The sequence below is a fragment of the Macaca thibetana genome, chromosome 7 (genome assembly GCF_024542745.1).
Source record: "Macaca thibetana thibetana isolate TM-01 chromosome 7, ASM2454274v1, whole genome shotgun sequence".
In the NCBI taxonomy this organism is placed as follows: Eukaryota; Metazoa; Chordata; class Mammalia; order Primates; family Cercopithecidae; genus Macaca; species Macaca thibetana.
In genome coordinates this window covers 85,000,583-85,018,197 of record NC_065584.1, presented here as the reverse complement: position 1 = coordinate 85,018,197, position 17,615 = coordinate 85,000,583, and the positions used below count along the sequence as shown (strand labels likewise).

The 17,615-nt window shown below is 45.9% G+C and overlaps 2 protein-coding genes across 24 annotated transcripts in view; one reads left to right on the top strand and one right to left on the bottom strand.

The window, feature by feature from the left end:
- Window positions 1-15,554, top strand: part of MRPL52 (mitochondrial ribosomal protein L52) — a 244,816-nt gene extending 229,262 nt beyond the window's left edge. For 5 of the 21 annotated variants that reach the window (XM_050796632.1, XM_050796631.1, XM_050796634.1 and 2 more), the window contains exons 2-6: window positions 11,411-11,452; window positions 11,562-11,622; window positions 11,699-11,766; window positions 14,630-14,694; window positions 15,385-15,554. In XM_050796632.1, coding sequence (XP_050652589.1) covers window positions 11,425-11,452; window positions 11,562-11,622; window positions 11,699-11,766; window positions 14,630-14,694; window positions 15,385-15,534 — 372 coding nt within the window. In that variant the 5' untranslated portion in view covers window positions 11,411-11,424 and the 3' untranslated portion in view covers window positions 15,535-15,554. Of the gene's footprint in view, window positions 1-5,123; window positions 5,128-11,397; window positions 11,457-11,561; window positions 11,623-11,698; window positions 11,767-11,787; window positions 11,852-14,629; window positions 14,702-15,384 lie in introns of those variants that run through there. The other 16 variants (XM_050796637.1, XM_050796642.1, XM_050796641.1 and 13 more) reach the window with 10 other exon arrangements.
- DAD1 (defender against cell death 1) overlaps window positions 1-17,615 on the bottom strand; it is a 330,697-nt gene that overhangs the window by 258,724 nt on the left and 54,358 nt on the right. Inside the window, exon 1 of one of the 3 annotated variants that reach the window (XM_050796654.1) lies at window positions 16,040-16,043. The exons of the other annotated variants lie outside the window; for them this stretch is intronic. The gene's annotated coding sequence lies outside the window, so the exon portion shown is untranslated. Of the gene's footprint in view, window positions 1-16,039; window positions 16,044-17,615 lie in introns of those variants that run through there. 3 annotated transcript variants of the gene reach the window in all.

Sequence of the window (17,615 nt, the reverse complement as noted above, 5' to 3'; positions counted from 1 at the left end):
GGAATCTGGGTAGGACCCCCAGACTGGAAGCCCCTTGTGGGGGGGAGCGGGGGCGGGGGCGGGAGGCGGGGCGAGGAAAGGTGCCTGCTCGGAGCCGGAGGAGGGGTCTCCCGAAGGCCGTCTCTTCCACTCCGGGTTCCCGACTCCCCGCCCCCTCGGGGGAGCTGTTGCATCAGCTTCCAGATTCCAAACCAGAGAAAGTGAACTCCACTAGGCTGGGAAGGCGTCGGGCATTAGAGCCGCCGCCAGGAGGCAGCGCTTAATCAAAAATGTCGGGCAGAGGGGCCCAGGATAACGGAGTGCCCGGAGCATCTTTCATCTGAAGTCTTCGCAGCAGCGCGGACCTAACAAAAAAGGGAGTTGCTGAATTAGTTCAAGAAAAGGGAACTGGAAATGCTTCATCACGTTTTAAAGCTAAAAGATGGCTGGTAAATAATACAACTACCTTTTGGATACCTTTTGGACAATCTAGCTTTGGGGTTTTTTTAAGCCAACGTTGGCGCTCTGCGGAGATCCACAAACAGCCACCGCCTTCAAGACCAGTCTGATAGAAACACAGAGAGCTTACGGAATTTCCCAGCCCCCAGGCAAAGAGGAATGTAGTCCGAAGTCATGATTTGCCCATCTTGAAGCTCAATCATTTAACACCTAATTTAGCCAGTACTGATATAGCAGAGATTTGACAGCTCTGGGAAAAGAAGCAGAATATGTTGCAATAAATTATGTAAGCAGTAAGGAAATAATATGCAAAGTACTGTATTGAGTGATTTGTAGCCACAGTTCTCACATTTCTTGCATGAGGTGACAGTGATTTGATCTTTGTGCTGTCCTAAAAAGGGAGATAATGAAAGAATTCCCAAACAGTTCACTCTTACCTCCACAACTTCTTCAATCTTAGAATATTCGCACAGGCAAGCAAAAAGGAAAAGAGATTGCAAAATGAAGTAGAATTGCCTACCCAGAGTCAGCTTCCTTCATCTTAGGTTCCTTCTGCAATGTCATCATTATCAATCACAACAATTACAAGGCACCTAATTTCCCAGAGCAAAGCACTTGTACAAAAGTAACTGTAGGGGCCGGGCGCGGTGGCTCATGCCTGTAATCCCAGTACTTTGGGAGGCCGAAGCCGGCGGATCATGAGGTCAGGAGATCGAAATCATCCTGCTAACACGGTGAAACCCCGTCTCTATTAAAAATACAAAAAAAAATTAGCCAGGCGTACTGGCGAGCGCCTGTAGTCCCAGCTACTTGGGAGGCTGAGGCAGGAGAATGGCAAGAACCCGGGAGGCGGAGCTTGCAGTGAGCCGAGATAGCGCCACTGCACTCCAGCCTGGGTGACAGAGCGGGACTCCGTCTCAAAAAAAAAAAAAAAAAAAAAAAAAAAAAGTAACCGTATAAATACAAACGTACAGAACAGAAAGAGGCTGTTTGGATAAATATATTAGACAAAGCATGAGCTCATTGCACCCTTGAACTTCTGGGCTAAAGTAATCCTCCAGCCTCAGCCTCCCAAGTAACTGGGACTTGCTGGTGGGTGCCTACAGGTGGGTGCCCAGGTTGTTATTATTATTATTATTATTATTATTATTATGTTAATTGATTCTCGCTCTGTCGCCAGGCTGGAGTGCAATGGCACCATCTCGGCTCACTGCAACCTCTGACGCCCTGGTTCAAGAGATTCTCCTGCCTCAGTCTCCCCAGTAACTGGGATTACATGCACGCACCACCACGTCAGCTAATTTTCGCATTTTTAGTAGAGACGCGGTTTCACCATGTTGGTCAGGATGTTCCCAATCTCTTGACCTCGTGATCTGCCCGCCTCCGCCTCTCAAAGTGTGGAGATTACAGGCGTGAGCCACTGCACCCGACTTTTTTTTTTTTTTTTTTTTTTAAGAAACAGAGTCTTGGCTGTCTCTAAAAACTACAAAAATTTGCTGGGCATGGTGGCGTGCACCTGTAATCCCAGTTACTCGGGAGGCTGAGGCATGAAAATCTTTTCAACCCAGGAAGCGGGGGTTGCAGTGAGCCGCCATCAAGTCGCTGCACTCTAACCTGGGTGACCGAGCGAGACTGTCTCAAAAGAAAAAAAACAGAGAGAGAGAGAGAGAGAGAGCCAAAGTCTTTCTGTGTTGCCTAGGCTGAGAAAGCAAAATGTTAAAGCCAAATACAGGGCATGACGCCCTTGAAAAACAAAGCAGCTTAAGAGAGGAAACCCATGAAGCACAGATGCCTGATGCTTCACATTATTCTTAACTCCAGTCTTTGCCAGTTGAAGTCCAGAGGTTAAAAGACATTCAGTTTAGGATGACGAAGCTGCTTTCCTGTGGCTTCTGAGGCTGATGAAGTCATAGAGGAGTGCTGTCCAGGTGCCAGACCCCTCCCTCCAACAGAGTTCCATGAGGTCCCTGAGAATGCTGATGATGTTGTCAGCGCTCTGGGGTTCTCTCTCTCTCTCTCTCTCTCTCTGTGTGTGTGTGTGTGTGTGTGTGTCCAGGGAGGCTGACATGAGAGGTAGCTGTTTCGGTGAGGAGCCCTTTCTGGTATTTACAACCCATAGATTGTCCCCCTGCTGTATCACACTAACCACATCAAAGGTTAAATTTAGGGAGGCCCAGACAGGAAGATTGCTTGAGCCTAAGAATTCAAGACCAGCCTAGGAAACATAGCAAGACCCCATCTCTAAAAAAAAAATAAATATATATATATAGGCTGAACTTGTCTTCCTTTTTTTTTTTTTTTTTTTTTTTTTTTTTTGAGACGGAGTCTCACTCTGTGGCCCAGGATGGAGTGCAGTGGCACAATCTTGGCTCACTGCAACCTCTGCATCCCGGGTTCAAGTGATGCTCCTGCCTCAGTCTCCCGAGTAGCTGGGACTACAGGTGCCCAGCACCACGCCTGACTAGTTTTTGTACTTTTAGTAGAGATGAGGTTTCACCATATTGGCCAGGCTGGTCTCGAACTCCTGACCTTGTGATCCGCCTTCCTCGGCCTCTAAAAGTGCTGGGATTACAAGCATGAGCCATGGCGCTTCTAAAGACCCTTCTCTTCCCAGATTTCCTAGTTCCGGTGAAACTTCCTACCCTGCTCCCAAAGTCCTCCAGCTCTGGCTCCTTGACTCCCACATCTGCTAAATAATTGTACTTGTCTACTTTTGCATGCTGTGTTCATATTATACACATTATTTGTTCACCTAAATGCATATGCCCCACTCCACCCCAGGTGTTTTTTTGTTTGTTTGTTTGAGACAGTATCTTGCTCTGTCACCTAGGCTAGAGGACAGTGGTGTGATTACAACTCACTGCAGCCTTGACCTCCCCAAGCTCAGGTGATCCTCCCACCTCAGCTTCCCACATAGCTGGGACTATAGGCACACGCCACCGTACCTGGCTAATTTTTTGTTTTGCTTTTTGTTTTTTGTTTTTCCAAGATGGAGTTTCACTCTTGTTGTCCAGGCTGGAGTGCAATAGCGTGATCTTGGCTCACTGCAACTTCCGCCTCCCACATTCAAGTGATTCTCCTGCCTCAGCCTCCTAAGTAGCTGGGATTACAGGCATGTGCCACCACACCCAACTAATTTTTGTATTTTTAGTAGAGACAGGTTTTCGCCATGTTGGCCAGGCTGGTCTCAAATCCTGACCTAGGTTATCCGCCTGCCTCGGCCTCCCAAAGTGCTGGGACTACAGGCATGAGCCACCCCGCCCAGCCAATCTTTTGTATTTTTTGTAGAGACAGGGTCTCACCATACTGTCCAGGATGACCTCGAACTCCTGGGCTCAAGCAGTCCTCTCACCTCCCTGACCTCAATATCTCAAGTAGCTGGGACCACAGGTGCATGCCACTATGCCCTGCAAAACACACACACACACACACAAATTAAATTTTAGTAGAGGTAAAGTCTCACTATGTTGCCCAGGCTAGTCTCAAACTCCTGGGCTCTGGTGATCCTCCAGGCTCAGCCTCCCAAAGTGCTGGGATTACAGGCCATGAGCCACAGTACCTGGCCAGTTTGTCATCTTTTCTTGTTTGTGTGTGTGTGTGAGAGAGAGATGGAGTTTCACTCTTGTGTGCAATGGCGCAATCTCGGCTCACCACAACCTCTGCCTCCCGGGTTCAAGCGAATCTCCTGCCTTAGCCTCCCGAGTAGCTGGGATTACAGGCATGCACCACCACACCCAACTATTTTTGTCTTTTTACTAGAGATGGGGTTTCTCCATGTTGGCCAGGCTGGTCTCAAACTCCTGACCTCGTGATCCTCCCACCTCGGCCTCCCAAAGTGCTGGGATTACAGGCGTGAGCCACTGCGCCCCGCCACTTGTCTTTTCTGTCAATCCTGTATGTTGACACTTGGGTAGTTCTTCGAGCCTTTGGCTTCTGCTACTTGATTTCCCCAAATGTAAACTGTGAGACTCCAGTGCTGTACACCACACCTGTCTATCTCAAGGCCAGCCAAAGGCTCAAGGAACCAAGCTTGGGAAAAGTGTCACTCAGTCTTCATTCTTCCTTTAACTGTAAAACAATAAATTCAGGGCCACATTTTGGTTCAATTTTTTGATTTCTAAAAATGACAAAGCAATCTGTACAATGATTGCTTCCTGGACTGTCTATCTACTTTACAAGTTTATTGTGAAAATCATAGGAAATCGTTTATGTGGAAGTGTTTTGATAAGTAAAAACGAAGAGTATTAATGCAAGATGACAGTGATACTGTATGTCTTATTTCCCTTGCTTATTTAAGTCAATCTGTTGGCTTCTAGCCACGTTTCTTTTGTTCCTATCCCCTCTTCTTGTTCAGCCCTAGCCTGTATCATTCTTATTGTTATCAAAAATAGCTGCTTTTACTACTTCAACCAGGATCCACCCTTCCCTTCTTTCAGAGCACAACCTACAGCCACCTCCTGTGGAAAAACTTCCCACTCTTGCAGAAGAAAATGATAAACTTCCAGATAGATCATTATACCACTCCCGTGGGTTTCTCCCATCAGCACATGTTTGTGTCTTGCCTGTGTGAACCCCAAAAATTTAAGACAGGTCTCAGTTACTTTTTAAAGATTATTTTGCCAAGATTATGGATGCTCCTGTGACACAGTCTCAGGAAGTCCTGATGCCATGTGCCCAAGGTGGCCGGGGCACAGCTTGGTTTTATACATATTAGGGAGACGAGACATCAGTCAATATGTAAGAAGTATATTAGTTCCATCCAGAAAGGTGGAGACAGCTCAAACAAGGTCCCCCACACTGGGGACTTCCAGGTCACATGTAGATGAGAGACAGATGTTTGCACGCCCAGCCCTGAAAAATATATTCTTATTGCATTTACACAAATAACTGTATTGCCGTAAGTTAAGAATACTCACAAATGTTTCCAAATTCTGGAGAAATCAGGTAGAGAGACATAAATATGCTCCAAATTTGTTCATAGGACTATACTAAATTGTTAAAAGCTATCAATAGCTCAAAAGAAAAGTTTTAAGACTCTGAAAAACAAAACAAAGCATCAGTAAACTTTTATTTTTTTTTTGAGATGGAGGGTTGTTCTGTTTCCCAGGCTGGAGTGCAGTGCCACAATCTCGGCTTACTACAGCCTCTGTCTCCTGGGTTCAAGCAATTATCCTTCCTCAGCCCCCCAAATAGCTAGGATTACAGACGTGCACCACCACACCTTGCTAAATTTTGCATTTTTAGTACAGATGGGATTTTCCCATGTTGGCCAGGCTGGTCTCAAACTCCTGACCTCAGGTGATCCATCCGCCTCAGCCTCCCAAAGTGCTGAGATTACAGACATGAGCCACCACACCTGGCCAGAATCAACAAACATTTTAAGCAAAAAGTCAGAAAGATTGGTTCAGTCCATGCAGTTAATTTCTGTTCTGCTTAATACTCATGAACATTTTAGCTCTCCATGAGTCCTGAAAGTTTTTCCTCTATTCTGATGTCACAATCTCCAAAGTTATCAGAAACCTGCATTCAAGAGCACCTGCTGGAGTTTTATAGCTGATTACAAAACCAGCTTCTAAAGAGGACCAGAAGACAATTGTCAATGGATGAAAAAAAGTTTTAAGGCAGCCATACTTAAAAGACACAGTTGACAAGGAAATTTGTTACCACTGTGACACAGAATAATTTTTATATAACGATTATGATTATTAATGATAATGTACACTAACACTAAGTTATATCAAAGTTACTGGAGTTTCCCATAATTTTGGAACACATACCAATAACATATTTACACAAATACAGCCCAAAGAAAACCAAACACCATTTCATATGTGACAATGCTTCCTGTATAATTTGTATACCAAACAAGCCAAATTATGTCATTTTTTGCGGGGGAGAACTTTTGGGGGATCTAATTTCTTAAAGAATTAGGTTAGAGGCCGGGCGCAGTGGCTCAAGCCTGTAATCCCAGCACTTTGGGAGGCCGAGGCGGGTGGATCACGAGGTCAGGAGATCGAGACTATCCTGGCTAACATGGTGAAACCCCGTCTCTACTAAAAATACAAAAAACTAGCCGGGCGTGGTGGCGGGCGCCTGTAGTCTCAGCTACTTGGGAGGCTGAGGCGGGAGAATGGCTTGAACCCGGGAGGCGGAGCTTGCAGTGAGCCGAGATCACGCCACTGCACTCCAGCCTGGGTGACAGAGCGAGACTCCGTCTCAAAAAAAAAAAAAAAAAAAAAAAAGAATTAGGTTAGAAAAAGACAAAATTTATAATGTGATTTTGGAAAGTTTGTCAACCATAAAAGGTTTAAAACGCTTGATATTATAAAGTAGGATTGGCCGGGCGCGGTGGCTCAAGCCTGTAATCCCAGCACTTTGGGAGGCCGAGACGGGCGGATCACTAGGTCAGGAGATCGAGACCATCCTGGCTAACACAGTGAAACCCCATCTCTACTAAAAAATACAAAAAACTAGCCGGGCGAGGTGGCGGGCGCCTGTAGTCCCAGCTACTCAGGAGGCTGAGACAGGAGAATGGCCCGAACCCGGGAGACGGAGCTTGCAGTGAGCTGAGATCCGGCCACTGCACTCCAGCCTGGGCGACAGAGCGAGACTCCGTCTCAAAAAAAAAAAAAAAAAAAAGTAGGATTACAGGTCATTGTAAAGTCATTTATTTAACCAAAGTGATAATTCAAGAATTTCAAAAAAAAAAAAAAGCAAAAACCTTAATTCTTCGAGAGAGGAGATTTAATTTTCTAAACAAGAAGACCTAATGAAAACAGCATGAAGTCAATTATATTTGATTTCAAAATTTTGTAAACAATCTATAAAATTTAATCTTGATTATAAAATGTAACTTCCGTAAGCCTTTTACAACCTTTATAACCTTTATTAACGAGTTGGTTAAAGCTGCAAGAAAACCTTGTTAATCTGACACAGGGTCCATATACTGGTTTTGCATCAGTGTGTCTTTGACACTAATGATATTTATAGAGAAGCTGAACTTATTTCACATTTCAAAATTGGCTCTTACAATCTTACATGCCTACCTCTTCCACAATAGTCCCTGGGCCTTGAGGAATTGAATAACTTTAATTTCAGGCCCTGTGTCTCAGGAAAGCAGTTTATTTTGATTTGCATGTTCTATGGGGCTTGAAGATGAGGCTTTAATTGTTGTCAGTGTTTAAGATTTAGCAGGACTTGATGTCCTTTTTAGACCCAAGAGTCAGACCCCTGAAACTCAATGTCACAAGGACTTTAAAAGCACATACAGGCCAGGCACCACGGCTTGCACCTGTAATCCCAGCACTTTGGGAGGCCGAGGTGGGCGGATCACAAGGTCAGGAGATCAAGACTATCCTGACCAACATTGTGAAACCCCGTCTCTACTAAAAATACAAAAATTAGCCGGGCATGGCAGCGCGCACCTGTAGTCTCAGCTACTCAGGAGGCTGAGGCAGGAGAATCGCTTGAACCAAGGAGGCAGAGGCTGCAGTGAGCCGAGATAGCGCTACTACACTGCAGCCTGGGCCACAGAGCAAGACTCTATCTCAAAAAAAAAAAAAAAAAAAAGCACATACAGGCTGGGTGTGGTGGCTCACACCTATAATCTGTAATCCCAGGACTTTGGAAGGCCAAGGTGGGCAGATCACCTGAGGTCAGGAGTTCAAGACCAGCCTGGCCAACATGGTGAAACCCCATCTCTACTGAAAATACAAAAATTTAGGCTGGACACGGTGGCTCACACCTATAATCCCAGCATTTTGAGAGGCCAAGGTGGGTGGATCACCTAAGGTCAGGAGTTCAAGAACAGCCTGGCCAAAATGATAAAACGCCATCTCTACTAAATATACAAAAATTAGCCAGGCATGGTGGCGGGTGCCAGTAATCCCAGCTACTTGGGAGGCTGAGGCAGGAGAACCACTTGAACCTGGGAGGCGGAGGTTGCAGTGAGCCAAGATTGCGCCATTGCACTCCAGCCTGGGTGGCAAGAGTGAAACTCTGTCTCAAAAAAAAAATATATATATATATATATTAGCCAGGCATGGTGTCGCATGCCTGTAGTCCCAGCTACTAGGGAGGCTGAGGCAAGAGAATCACTTGAACCTGGGAGGCAGAGGTTGCAGTGAGCTGAGATCCCGCCACTGCACTACAGCCTGGTGACAGAGCAAGGCGCCATCCCAAAAAAAAGAAAAAAGAAAAAAAGAAAAAGAAAGAAAAAGAAAAAAAAAATCTTATCTCAGTTTTTGTTTGTTTGTTTGTTTGTGTTTTTTTGAGACAGAGTTGGGATTACAAGCACACGCCACCACACCTAATTTTTTTTTTTTTTGAGACAGAATCTCGCTCTGTCGCCCAGAGCTGGAGTGCAGTGGCACAATCTCGGCTCACTGCAAGCTGCGCCTCCTGGGTTCACGCCATTCTCCTGCCTCAGCCTCCCGAGTAGCTGGGACTACAGGCGTCCGCCACCACACCAGGCTAATTGTTTGTATTTTTAGTAGAGATGCGGTTTCACCGTGTTAGCCAGGATGGTCTTGATCTCCTGACCTCATGATCCGCCCGCCTTGGCCTCCCAAAGTGCTGGGATTGCAGGCGTGAGCCACCGTGCCCAGCTAATTTTGCATTTTTAGTAGAGATGGGGTTTCACCATGTTGGCCAGGCTGGTCTCCAACTCCTGACCTCAAGTGATGCACTTGCCTTGGCCTCCCAAAGTGCTGTGATTACAGGCATGGGTCACCGTGCCTAGACAATAGGAGATTTTTTTTTAAAGGTTAAGGGCATCTCCACTCAGAATTCTCCTGTGGTTACCAAAATGTGAACTCCCAAAATTTGAGACAGGTCTCAGTTAATTTAGAAAGTTTATTTTGCCAAGGTTGAGGACACGCCTGTAACACAGTCTCAGGAAGTCCTGAAGAGATGTGCCCAATGTGGTCCGGGCACAGCTTGGTTTTATACATTTTAGGAAGACATCAAAATGTAAGAAGTACATTAGTATTTGTTCTGTCCAGAGAGGCAGAGACAGCTCAAAGCGAGGCCCCCCCTCACTGGGGCCTCCAGGTCACATGTAGGTGAGAGACAGATGGTTGCATTATTTTGAGTTTCTGATAAGTCTTTCCAGAAGAGGTAATCAGAATATGCATCTATCTCTGTGAGCAGAGAGATGACTTTGAATAGAATTGGAGGCACAAATCTGCCTCCAATTCTGTGGTTCCCAGGTTCTCAGCTTGAAGAGGCCCAAGATATTTTCCCTTCACACCTGGCATACAGTTAATGGGCTCTTTTGTAGGAGTTTCAGGATTTATAAAGCACTTTCACTCACATTATCACTTTTAGACTGTTTTCACAAATGTAACATATTAAACATTTTTAAAATTAAAAAATGAAGGATAAATAACTTCTCCAAGACATCACTGAATAGCAAGAGATAAAAGGAAGGGAGTCACCAATGAGGGTTTGCCACTTTCTAGTACCTACCTCACAGGGTTGTTGCAAGGATAATATTAACCAATGTGTGGCAGTAGCACTTATAAAAATGGAATGTCACATCTTAGCTCCAATACAATACCCCTTTCTCAGGAAAGTCATCTTTGATGGTGTACTGTAGATCAAGTTCACACTATAAACTCATAAACAACATGTACTTCCTTTCCCAGCACTCAATGACAGTATTAACATATGAATGACAGTATTAACATATGAATGACAGTAAGAATGTATGTTATCTTTTGATTGTCTTTTTTTTTTTTTTTTTTTTTTGAGATGGAGTTTCACTCTTGTTGCCCAGGCTGGAGTACTGTAGCAGAACGAGCCACAGTCAAAACTCCTCAGCACCGGATTAAAGAAAGAAGAGGTTTATTCGGCCGGGAACGTCAGCAGATTTGTGTCTTAAAAGCCAAGTTCCCAGCCGAATAAACCTCTTCCTTCTTTAATCCAGTGTCCAGGAGCGTTCTCAGGATCCGCATTGCTTAATCTGGCCAGAGTCCCCGCCAGGGATGCTCTACAGGGCAGGCAGTACAATGGCACAATCTCGGATCACCGCAATCTCAGATCACAGCAACCTCCGCCTCCCGGGTTCAAGTAATTCTCCTGCCTCAGTCTCCAGAGTAGCTGGGATTACAGGCATGTGCCACCATGTCTGGCTAATTTTGTATTTTTAGTAGAGACAGGGTTTCTCCATGTTGGTCAGGCTGGTCTCGAACTCCCAACCTCAGGTGATCCGCCCACCTCAGCCTCCCAAAGTGCTGGGATTACAAATGTGAGCCACTGCACCCGGCCTGTCTTTTTTCTTTTATTCCGAAAGCTCTATCAGGATATTAATGTCTGGTTTTATTCTCCATAAAATCTCCTACACCTAATACAGCACTTGTCATATGGAATTTTTTTTGAGGCAAGGTCTGGCTCTGTCACCCAGACTGGAGTGCAGTGGCGTGATCTCTGCCTACTGCAGCCTTGGGCCGCCCAGGCTCAAGCGATCCTCCCACCTCAGCCTCCCAAGTAGCTGGGACCACATGCATGCACCACCACACCCAGCTAATTTTTCATTTTTTTGTAGAGAGGGAGTTTCGCCATGTTGCCCAGGCTGGCCCAATTTCCGATTAACTCTAGATTTGATTACTTTTCTTAGTCTAGGAAAACTGTGTTACAGTGATGCGAGGATCTGTAGAATGACGTTGATGTTACTCCTCTGAGATCAAAGTTACTATTAATATCAATTTCGATGAACTAGAGACCGCTGTAGGGAGATTGTGGGAACTGTTCAGAATGGTTTAATCTGGGAGGACACGACTTCTACTGAGAATGCATGCCCTGAACGACAATTCGTTTTCACCTCAAAAACCTGGATCGCAGTTTTGTCTCTCCTTCCGTACGATGACCCAAGATGGCGGAGCCCGGGATTGAAAACCCAGATTCAAGATGGCGACTTCCAGCTTCCCCCATAGCGTCGCGCGTGAACACCGAGGCCACGCCTACTTCCGGCGACTCCGGCTCAGCATGGCTGCTTTAGCGACTGTTCTCTTCAGTGAGTGGGTATAGATAGTGACCGTAGACTCGGAGGCGCGTTGGGGAGGGGCACAGGACCCCTGATCCGGCTGCGCGGCCTCTCCCCCAGCTCTGTTCTGTTTTCCCAGCAGGTGTCCGGAGGCTGCATTGCGGCGCAGCCGCTTGGGCGGGCAGCCAGTGGCGACTACAGTGAGTGCTGGGATGAGGGATCCTGGGGGACCAGAAGCCGGGCTGGGTCCTCACAGATCTGTTTTTCTCCACACAGGCAGGGACTGGCTGCCAACCCCTCCGGCTACGGGCCCCTTACAGACCTCCCAGACTGGTCATATGCGGGTGAGCGCTGATCTGACAGTTAACTCCACTGGGGAGATTTTCACCCAGAGGGAACGCCCCTGGACGGGGAGCTGGGGGTATCAAGGTGGGGGCGTGTAAAAGTGTTGAACTTTCTATTTGGAAAACGGAATTTGGGGAATCCCTCGTGTTTATTTTGTAGATTACACTTCAACTAAGGAAGGTAAAGCTAAACAGGATCTTGACTTGTGGAGATAAGCAGAAGATAATTCTGACTTGGGGCCGCCAGGGTGGAAGCGGGTGACAAGACTTCTGCGTTTTTTAAAGGGGGACATTATTTTTTTTAACCAAGAACCACTTTTCTGTGTGGTTAGTGAATTTTCAGTATTTGGTACCAAATGCAGGGGGAGCTCTTTGAAAAGCTACAGAAATAAACATCTCAGAGGGGTAGAAGGATGAAGACTACGGATGGCAGGCTCCCTTCAGAAAATTATTTTCCCTTTACTTACAAAAGAGAGGGGTGGGGGAGAGTAGATATTAGCCCTAGAAGGGAGGGACCTTAGAGAAGTTGAAGCTACTCCCCATTCTTCTTATGAGACTCCAGTGTACAAGTAGGAAATTTGAGGCCTACAGAAGTGAATTGCCCATGATCATACAGCTAGGTAGTAGCAAAGCCAGGACTAAACATAGGCCAGTCCTCCTTGACAACACAGAGATCTGAATATTTAATCCCCTATTGTTGCTCTCTAGGAGTATGATCCTGCTTAATTGGATAATTGGTGATTGAGGAAGATGGTGAAGATTTTTTCCACTTGTTATTTACTGTAAGAAGCTTGGCATCTCCTTGCAGGAGTATGGACTGTTGGAAAGACTCTGGAATTATATATGACTGCTTTTTTTTTTTTTTTTTTTTTTTTTTTTTTGAAATAGGGTCTTTCCCTGTCACCCAGGCTGAAGTGCAGTGGCATGATCATCGCTCACTGCAGCCTTGATCTCCTGGGCTCAAGCAGTCCTCCCACCTCAGCCCCCCAAGTAGGTGGGACCACGGGCACACCACCATTCCTGGCTAATTTTTTTTTTTTTTTTTTTAACACCTAGTAGAGATAAGGTCTTGCTATGTTGCCCAAGCTGGTCTTGAACTCTTTAGTTCAAGTGATCCCCTTAGCCTCCCAAAGTGCTGGGATTACAGGCATGAGCCACCACGCCCAGCCTGTGGACCTTATTCTTAATCTAGGCTTCCCTTCTCGCTAACTTTGTGGTCTTGGACAAGTTACTTAATTTTATCTTAGTCTCAGTTTCCATATCTGTAAAAGAATACCTATCTCATACGGTTCTTATAAGGATAAAATGAAACAACCAATGTAAAGCACGTGGCATACACAATATTGGTTCCCCTTCCTGATAAATATCACCTCTTCTCTGTCTTGCCTTCAAACTTTTGGGCAGAGTTTTCACTCTGTTTCTTTCTTTGCAGAAAGTAAACTACTTGGGTCAGATACTGCATCTTTTCAGCAAGTCAGCAGATATTTGTGGATGTTTATTAACATGCTTATGTGCCTACACTATACTATGAATAGCAAAAGCTAGCGATACAGTTCTTGACCCAGGGAACTTAAAGTCTAACTGGGACAAAGCGTGGACGTTTTAAAAATTAAGTAATAGTATTCAGGGCCAGGCGCCGTGGCATGTGCCTATAGTCCCAGCTACTCGGGAGGCTGAGGCAGGAGAATCGCCTGAGCCCAGCAGGTGGAGGTTGTAATGATCTGAGATTGTGCCATTGCACTCCAGCCTGGGCGACGGAGCAAGACCTTGTCTCAAAAATAATAATAAAAAATAATAGTATTTCAATACTCTGCCCCTTTCCAAAAGGACCTGAGGTAGCTAAATAACACTTAAAGAAAAAAAGTACAGTAAATGTCCCAAGGCAAATAGGTGAATATTAAATAGTCAGCACTTCTTTCAGAAGAAAAGGCTGATGGATTTGAAGAGATTAGAGTTTCTGGGAAAGTTAGGGTTTGAGTGGACCTAAGGATGAAAATTTGGCTGGAAGAAAAAGAAAAGAGGGCATTTCATTGTGGAGTGGGATGGAATTTAGCAAAGATACATAGTACAACAGTGATCACATGGCTTAAGAATTTCTGAAGACAAAACAGATTCAGCATTGCAGAGGACCTCAAATACAAGGCTAATGAGAGTTAAGTGAAATAGAGTAGTAAATAGCCGGGTATGGTGGCACGCACCTGTAATCCCAGCTACTCAGGAGGCTGAGGCAGGAGAATCACTTGAACCGGGGAGGCAGAAGTTGAGGTGAGCCGAGATCATGCCATTGCACTCCAGCCTGGGCAAAAGAGCAAAAGTCTGTCTCAAAATAAAAAATAAAATTAAAAAGGCCAGGCACAGTGGCTCACGCTTGGAATCCCAGCACTTTGGGAGGCTGAGCCAGGTGGATCACAAGGTCAAGTGATCAAGACTATACTGGCCAACATGGTGAAACCCCGTCTCTACTAAAAATACAAAAATTAGGAATGGTGGCACATGCCTGTAGTCCCAGCTACTCAGGAGTCTGAGGCAGGAGAATCTCTTGAACCCGGGAGGCAGAGGTTGCAGTGAGCTGAGATTGCGCCACTGCACTCCAACGTGGCAACAGAGCGAGACTCTCTGAAAAACTAAATAGATAAATGAAATAAAATGAAAGAGAGTAGTAGTATGCCTAAGAGCTCATTCTGGGTTATCGTACCTTACCCTTGAAGATGAGGGACGTATTTTAGCTTAATTAAGCTACAGTGTATATGAAATGGAAGAGAGGAGCTAGAGATTGGTTCTTCCCTTATTCCTATCACAGTATTTGCACAAGGTGCTGCAGACCGTCTCTAACACTTGCCTTTTCTCTCACTTCTACTTGTAGATGGCCGCCCTGCTCCCCCAATGAAAGGCCAACTTCGAAGAAAAGCTGAAAGGGAGAAGTTTGCAGTGAGTGGCTAGAGCAACAGCCAGGGCTACCTGGAAGGAGAACATTTAAATCATAATTTGTCTTGAGCTGTGTTGCACCTAAGCAAACATGTACCCCTCATGCAGAGGTTTTATTAATAACAGCCAAAGGTTGTTTATGTTTTTGTTTTTGTTTTTTGTGAGATGGAGTTTCGCTCGTTGCCCAGGCTGGAGTGCAATGGTGCCATCTCAGCTCACCTCAACTTCCTACTCCCGGGTTCAAGCGATTCTGCAGCCTCAGTCTCCCGAGTAGCTGGGATTACAGGCATGTGCCACCACGCCTGGCTAATTTTGTATTTTTAGTAGAGACGGAGTTTCTCCATTTTGATCAGACTGGTCTCAAACTCCCGACCTCAGGTGATACGCCTGCCTCAGCCTCCCAAAGTGCTGGGATTACAGGCGTGAGCCACCGTGCCTGGCCCCAGCCAAAGGTTTTAATAGCACTGTGAGAAGGGAGGAAGAGAGTGGGGCACTGCCAGGACAGGAACCAGTAGTAGACATCCTGCTGCGCATTTTGCTGTCTCCCTCTGCTTCCCAAGCCAGGACTTGCTCCCACTGGGGAGTCAGCAGTGTCATTTTCCAGATGAAACCTTTGAATTTGTAAGTGGAAGGATATATAGTGTAGCGCTTAAGTCCCAGATGTTATCCACACTGTTTTCCTGTCTGTTTCAGAGACGAGTTGTACTGCTGTCACAGGAAATGGACACTGGATTACAAACATGGCAGCTCAGGCAGCAGAAGTTGCAGGAAGAACAAAGGAAGAAGGAAAATGCTCTTAAATCCAAAGGGGCTTCACTAAAGAGCCCACTTCCAAGTCAATAAAAAGCAGCTCCTGCCTCCCTCAGCCTCTCTCTGGATTTCTTTTCTGTCACCTAGATGCTTCATCCCACCCAGAAGAGAGCCTTCACATTCCCCATCTGTCTCCAAAGCAAAAGAGCTGGGACACCAAGAACAAGCTGTTAAATCACTGCCTGGGACGCTTGGCTTAGTGCCCTCATCTCTGGCTCCATTCCAGTTCGGCTAAGTCTTGCTTTAAAATGTTTACCTCCTTTGCAGGCCATAGGACTGGCCCAACTATGAGAAATAGCTGTTCTGTGCACATGAAAAGGGGACAGCAGTTTTCCTGGTTCTAGCCAGGCACTAAAGCCTTTAAGAGCCCATACACAGTTTAGGCCATGTACAGCTGGCATCTAATAAATGTTTTCATGAAAAAGATTTTCAGCCGGGCACGGTGGCTCACGCCTGTAATCCCAGCACTTTGGGAGGCTGAGGCGGGTGGATCACGAGGTCAGGAGTTCAAGACCAGCCCAGCCAACATGGTGAACCCCCCCCCTTCTCTACTCAAAATACAAAAATTAGCCAGGGGTGGTGGCACACACCTGTAATCCCAGCTACTTGGGAGGCTAAGGCAGGAGAATGACTTGAATCCAGGAGGTGGAGGTTGTGGTGAGCCAAGATTATACCACTACACTCCAGCCTGGGCGACAGAGTGAGACTCCATCTCAAAAAAAAGAAAAAAAAATTTTCTAGTCTAGGTCCCTTTTTTGACAAGCATCTGGTGTCAGTCTTCCTAAGATTCAAATACGTGGTCCAGGTGGTTACCCCCACTGGGAAGGCTGATGTGGGAAGAACCATACCTGGGTGTTGCATGTTCTGCCAAGAGTGGGGTTCTGAGGTCTCCATGTTTCTGACTGTATTCCAGAGATTGGTTGAAGAGGGGCTTGTACCTTCCAACCCCAGTTTGTGTAGGAAAGCCCTACGTAAGGGCTTAGCCCTCAGTCACTGTGGGGTAGGTAACTGTTTAATAACACAACCATGGGAGGCCAAGACGGGCGGATCACAAGGTCAGGAGATCGAGACCATCCTGGCTAACAAGGTGAAACCCCGTCTCTACCAAAAATACAAAAAATTAGCCGGGCGTGGTAGCGGGTGCCTGTAGTCCCAGCTACTTGGGAGGCTGAGGCAGGAGAATGGCATGAACCCAGGAGGCGGAGCTTGCAGTGAGCCGAGATTGCACCACTGCACTCCAGCCTGGGTGCACTGCACTCCAGCCTGGGTGACAGAGCAAGACTCCATCTCAAAATAAATAAATAAATAAATAAATAAATACACACCATATACCTCCCACAAACCTGGAGGCTCCACAGGACCTGAAAAGCTTTTCATTTTATTGATCGTGAATCTGAGAGCAAAAGACCTTTGTTTTCATTACAGTACTGAGCACTAGACTTCCATTCTTCTGCCACAGAAGTGCGATAGTTCCTGAATCCCTTGGATTTCTGAAGCTTCCTACCTGACCTAATTTCTGTCCACCCTCCTTTATTCCTTCCTTTGCTTTCTTCTCCCTCCTCGCACTACCTCCGTCCTCTCTCACTGACCAAATGCAATTCTTGGATCTTAGATTTCGCTGATAGTCGAGTTTTCTGTCTCCCACACTTTTCCTGCTTCTGTTGTGCTGCTTTTCCACATCTGTCTAGTTCCGGACTCTTTATCTGTCTCCCTTTCTCACGGTCAGCTTTATCCTGCCCTCTCCCTTTCCTACATACCTCCATCTTTTGTTGAGTCCAGTAAGTCCCTAAAGGAGATTTTACTCTTTAAGAATTGCCTCCTTTTTCAGTGTAGAGGTGGAACTAAACCCCAGTGTCCCAACTCCCAATCCCTTCTTTTACAATAATTTCACCCAGCTTGATTTGCTTTCCCCAGATCCCATGGCCTTGTACCCTTTTCCTGTCAGCGAGTTCCAATTAAAGGTGCAGCCACATTACAAATGACAATAAAGGAATCTTTCTACAAGGTTGGAGCCACAGATCCAGTATGGTTGTGGGGTTTTTTGTTGGTAGTTGGGTTATAGTTTGGAATTTTTGGCAGTGGAGGGAGGAACATAGACAGTTGTCTATAGGGGC